The sequence below is a fragment of the Peromyscus maniculatus genome, chromosome 7 (genome assembly GCF_049852395.1).
Source record: "Peromyscus maniculatus bairdii isolate BWxNUB_F1_BW_parent chromosome 7, HU_Pman_BW_mat_3.1, whole genome shotgun sequence".
In the NCBI taxonomy this organism is placed as follows: Eukaryota; Metazoa; Chordata; class Mammalia; order Rodentia; family Cricetidae; genus Peromyscus; species Peromyscus maniculatus.
The window spans coordinates 100,650,270-100,656,269 of NC_134858.1; the positions used below are offsets into that span (position 1 = coordinate 100,650,270).

The 6,000-nt window shown below is 43.9% G+C and overlaps 1 protein-coding gene across 2 annotated transcripts in view; it reads left to right on the forward strand.

Annotated features, from left to right (window-relative positions):
• Positions 1-4,736, forward strand: part of Ryk (receptor like tyrosine kinase) — a 78,046-nt gene extending 73,310 nt beyond the window's left edge. For both annotated transcript variants that reach the window (XM_042281513.2, XM_042281512.2), the window contains exons 14-15: positions 1,819-1,955; positions 3,655-4,736. In XM_042281513.2, coding sequence (XP_042137447.2) covers positions 1,819-1,955; positions 3,655-3,766 — 249 coding nt within the window. In that variant the 3' untranslated portion in view covers positions 3,767-4,736. The remainder of the gene's footprint in view (positions 1-1,818; positions 1,956-3,654) is intronic.
• The last annotated feature ends 1,264 nt before the right edge of the window (positions 4,737-6,000 follow it).

A 6,000-nucleotide genomic window follows, 5' to 3' on the forward strand; every position in this document is an offset into this window, starting at 1 on the left:
ACACAGAAGTTTCATTACCCAGTGGCTTCAGTCTCATACATCAGATGAAAACAATTATATACTTTATGACAAGCCATATATATGTTGTGAATGAAAAGAATAGTTTTATGTCTTTCATCTTAAATGGCAAGATCATAAGCTGTGTGATCATAAGCTCATGCCTGTAATCCCAGCACTTTAGGAAGCCGAAGAAGGAGAATTGCTGTAGTCTGAGGCCAGCCAGTGTGAGAGAAAGAGACCCACATATACCTCTCCCCAAATAGAGAATAGCATTCACATGTTACTTACATGTCCTTCTGCCAATGCAACCCCAAGATCAGATGGCTGTGGTGCTCACTGCACGAGGGGACAGCAGATTCTGAAAGGCTGGAGCATTTGGTTTTGATATTCAGGCAGGGCTGCTCCTTAAGAGTTTGTATACCATTGTATGGTGGATTGGATTATATCGCCTCCCCACCCCAATTCTCCAAAAGATATATTGGCAATCTTAATCACTATAACTAGGAATGTGAGGAGAGAGAGGGAGAGAGGGAGAGAGGGAGGGAGGGAGGGAGGGAGGGAGGGAGAGAGAGAGAGAGAGAGAGAGAGAGAGAGAGAGAGAGATTGAGATTGAGATTGTATTATGCGACTTAAATCTATATTTTTAATGATTTTATGCATGAAACAGAGTTTCATGGTGTGGAAATTTCTTCATTGTCATGTCAGCTCTGTAACTTGGATTTTGGAGCACTTTGGGTTAGGGATGTTATACCTGTGAAAGACTTTAAAAAAACAGTGTTTCCAGATTTTGTTCATACTGAAAAGCAATAACCTCAGGCTTATTGCACTGTGCTTGGATTTTACAGAAAGACTTTGTATTTGCCCGTGTGCTCCACCCCCCAGTCCTGCTTTTTTACTCACTGAGAAATGTGTGGTTGAGCAAGCCACGCTTTTCACCTGTTCCCTCGCCTTATAAACCTAAGCTACCAGTGCGAGCTTCTTGAGGTTTGTTGTGAAAACTGAATGTGATTGGAGGCTCATTGCAAAATACTGTGAGGACGCTTGAGCTCTTGGCACACAGGCATTATTCTTTCCCTGGCTTCGGTCATTGTGAGCGCAGCATTTGCAGGTGACAGCAGGCTGGAGATTGTCCCTACCCAAGCCCTTCCTGGCATAGCAGCAGCTTTGGGGACACATTCTCCAGGAGCTACTGTGCAGCCAGGCCTGAGCCGAGAAGGGAAAATCAGTCCTCCGGTGCTTCTGCTGCCTCTGCTTGGGTCTCCTCCTTACTGGTCATTCACCTGGGGTTTTAAGGAAATCTGATCTTTCACTCAACTGGAAGATATTTTCAGGGTGTTTCCGTCTCCTAACCAACAGTTGTAAATCTAGAGCTCGTGATGTACCCCAGTGGCAGAACAAGTGCTTTGTGTGCACAGTACCCAAGTTCCATCCCAAACCAGAAACCCACGACTTCTTCTATTTTATATAATCTACATATTTGACTTATTGAGGGTGTTCGGTCAATCTAGATTGTTTTCCATTTCCCAGTGTAATGAATTAATTTCAGGGCAGCATGAGTCATAGCCAGCAGTGAAAATGCTTTCATCCAACAGACCTAATTACTCAGAACAAATAATACTAATATTCATATTAAAGAATGAATTCATTAAAGTATTCTTTGCTATAATCCAGCTAGAGAAACTAACCAGCGTGATAGATTTCTTTTTATGAACAGTATTCTTTAAGAGTTTGTTCAGCTGCTGTTTTTGGCCTGTAGCTTGTTCTAGTCACCATACCCAGTTTTAAAATGTCCCCTCATTATGCTGTTTTTCCTCCTAGTGGGCCTTTGGAGTGACTCTGTGGGAGCTCATGACTCTGGGCCAGACGCCCTACGTGGACATCGATCCCTTTGAGATGGCCGCTTACCTGAAAGATGGTTACCGAATAGCCCAGCCAATCAACTGCCCTGATGAACTGTGAGTGTTTTGGATCTTGGACATGAGCTTTGATGCATTTACTTTATGATTATAAAAGTAGGAAAGTAAGTTCCTGTGTTCACATGGAGCCTTCCTTCCCCTTTGAGAATGATGAGTCTTCAGATGTGATTTAGATCTTGTGGAAAAACCACAAAGTCACTGTTTAATGCACTTAGCATCTTATATCAGTGGTGTATAATCTTAATTACTAAAAAATGGCCTGAGAATTTAACATAATAGTAAGGAAGCTGATAGGATATTATGTCAGTTTAAATACTCATGTTTAACAAGATATGGTCCTTAGAAAAGCTTTTCTTGGGGTCCAAATTTGGATGCCCAGCACCCACTAAAAAGACATGTATGGTAGTATGTGTCTGTGACCATACCACAGGGTGGGTGGAGACAAGCGGATCCCTGAAGCTCATTGGCTAGCCATCCTAGCTGCATCTGTGAACTCCAGGTTTAGTAAGATATCCTGTCTGAAAAGGGAAAACAATAGAGATGATACTCACTGTTGACCTCTGGCCGCCACACACATGCATACAACCACACAGACATGTACATATACTACATGAGCGATCAGAGACAGAGAGACAGACACCTTTCTCTTTATGATCTTGCCTTGCCAAGCATCCGTGATGCTTAAAGAAGATGTTCTGGGCTAGCAAGTGACAGGTGCTTCCGGCCTCCTGCCTCCCTCACGTAGCTGACCTTCTCCGCCATGGCGGTGGGGTGTAGCTAGAGTTTTCCTGCCTTGCCCACAGTCAGGACAAATCTCTGTCACCCGCCAGTCCCACAGCCGCTCAGACCCAACCAAGTAAACACAGAGACTTATATTGCTTACAAACTGTATGGCCGTGGCAGGCTTCTTGTTAACTGTTCTTATATCTTAAAGTAACGCATTTCTACAAATCTATACCTTGCCACGTGGCTCGTGGCTCACCAGCATCTTCACATGCTGCTTGTCCTGGCAGTGGCTGGCAGCGTCTCCTTCTGCCTTCCTGTTCTTTTATTTCTCCTCTGTTAGTCCCGCCTATACTTCCTGCCTAGCCACGACCAATCAGGTTTTATTTATTGACCAATCAGAGCAACTTGACATACAGACCATCCCCCAGTACAGCCAAGTGCAGACCATCTCAGACACCTGCACTCAGGCCCATGGTCCTAATCATCCTCTATGCAAACCTGCTGGGTAACGCCACAAGGAACCCAAGAAGGGCTCCCACAGGACATACATTAACATCCCACAGCAGTGGGGTGTACAGAGTCTGGTTGGGGAAGTGGGTTCAGAAATGAATGTTGTCTACAGAGGCCCCAGAAGGTTTCTCTGCCAGTTTTAGGCAGTGACTTTGCTATACATCCAGGAATCTTGATTTCAGATAACACTTCCTCTGAGTTCTTCTCCCACAGTGTCCAGGATGACACAGGCTGTTATTTTGACTGTGTTCTGTGTATTTACATGAAGCTCTGAACTTGCTAAGCTACGTATTTTATATTCTCATGAAGAACTGATATCCATGTGTGTAATCCAAATAAATCATCTTAGCTCTTTTCAGTGCTAAAACTGCCAACACATAGTCAAATGAAGTGATTGTTAATAGGCTGTCTTCTCCACAGCCACATTTGAACAGAAAGCTAACTGGTAGGAAACTGACTGAAGGCTGTTTGTTACTAGCCACGTTTCCATGTCACTCTGCAGGTTTGCTGTGATGGCCTGTTGCTGGGCCTTGGACCCAGAGGAGAGGCCCAAGTTCCAGCAGCTGGTCCAGTGCCTCACGGAGTTCCATGCCGCCCTGGGAGCCTACGTCTGACTTCACTCCCAGCCCCACAGCTCGGAAGAAAGTGCCTGATGCAGATGCTCTGCGTGCAGAGGGGCGCCTGCAGAAGCCCATGTGTCTCCCAGAACACCGTGCCTTAGAAATGCTTCCAAACTGAACTGAAAACACACTTCATGTGGAGTATTTTCTAGAAACCACTTTTATTAGGTTGAACTGAAAGGGGTTTTGTAAATTTTTTGGCCAAAAATTTTTTTAAAATATAGTTACTTTGGACTAGGGGGTGCATTCTTAAAAAAATAAATAAACAGTTTTAAAAATTGTTTAGACACAGATATTTGGAATAGCTGTCTTAGTGCCAACTTCTTTTATTTTTCTGTTTTACTTCATTGAGGTAATGTAGGTGACTCACCTTTAAAGCTATTTTAATATTTTTGTCACTACTTTTGGGAATGGTTTGTCTTCAAAATGTGTTGCTTTTCTTAGGAAGAACAGCATAAAAAGATGTCTGGTTTGCCCTATACAAGGAAAGATAGTATATTAATAGAAGGCAAATTGAAGAAAAGGTAAAGAGAAAAATATAAAAAGCAACAACAACAGTAACAAAAACCGTATTGCCCCTGCACGGAAAATTGCTTGTTTAGTGAACGTGTCTCTGCTTTCTTGTTTCGGGAAGCAGTGGCTGAGTTCATCACATCTCAGCTTTCCTGTGAGCTGAGAAGGCTGGGGGCAGATTCGTAGGAAGCAGTGGTGACCTTATTTATTTTTGCTCTCTGGGCAAGGAGATGGTACGGTTCCAGAAAGTGAACCCTCTCTATGCCTGCCGCTCCCTCTGTGTGCACCCGGGCTTGTGCTGGGCACAGCTGCTGCTTCGGTTGTGGGTTTGGGTAGTTTTTGTTTTTAGTTTCAATTGGTAATTTTTATGCTTATCTTCAAGGCTGGCTTAAGTATAAATTTGTTTTTTAAAACACTTGAAAAATTAAAGGACTCATTTTATATGACGGTATTCAAATACTGCTCATAATGTGTGGTTGGTGGTTGTGTCTCAAAAATCTTTGAACATGCAACTGCTGGATGGTCATGCTTTATCTCATGAGCATGTGCCTCAGGTTCCAAAACCCTAACGAGGGCAGCTGACTCTGCTTGGCCTCGGTGGCATGTGAAGTTGGAATTACTGTCACAAGGAAGTGTCACAGAGAGACATCTCTCCAGAGCCAGTAAATGGCATGTGTGTAGCCATGCACAGGTTTAGTTGACCTAAGAGAGCGTCAAGTAGGCCTGTGAACCGACTGGGCCTGCAGCTGCCTGCCTCTGTGCCCATCCTCTCAGGGATATAAGGAGAGCTTGGGTCTATTATATTAAAATAAGCCTTATGAATAAGCAGAATCTCTGAAAAGATAGCTCCCACAGTGCAAGCTCCCACAAGCAATCAGAACCTTGATGTCCTACATCCAGCGTCCCGCACAAGGCCCAATGTATTGGTGTTTTGTTCATGATGTGCTTCGTCCCCAGATGTCTGGGTTTTAAAATGCTTCTTTTGATGTGTTTATAACTTGGAGATGCTTTGTTAATAGCCTGCATCTTTGAAGGCATCCAGTCAACAAATACTAGGGTGTACAATACCTACATAGAGCAATTCAGCTTTCCCTCCTTTGCCAACATTCAACACATTCTTTTCATCTTCAAATGAGAACAATGTTAAGAAGTCACAGTTCAGTGTACAAGAATTGCCAAAAAAAAAAAAAAAAAAAAAAAAAAAAAAGTCAGTGTGCTGGGCCGGAGAGATGGCTCGTTGGTTAAGACTGCTCACAGCTCCTCCAGAGCACCTGAGTTTGGATACCACAGCAGGCAGCTCACAATCGCCTGGATGGAACTCTAGTGCCAGGGTTCCCTCTAGCTTCCACAAGAGCCAGACACACACACACACACACACACACACACACACACACACACACACACACGATACCATAAACTCACAAATGCACATACTCAATACACATACACACACACACACACACACACACACACACACACACACACAATTTGTTGTTTTTGTTTTCTTTGATTTTTTGAGACAGGGTTTCTCTGTGTAGCTTTGGAGCCTGTCCTGGAACTCGATCTGTAGACCAGGCTGGCCTAAACTCAGAGATCTGCCTGCCTCTGCCTCCTGAATGCTGGGATTAAAGGTGTGCACCACCGCCACCCGGCACAATTTGTTTTGAAGGTAAAGTGAAGATGCGCTTCCGTTTTCTTTGGGTTTTGTTGAGCTC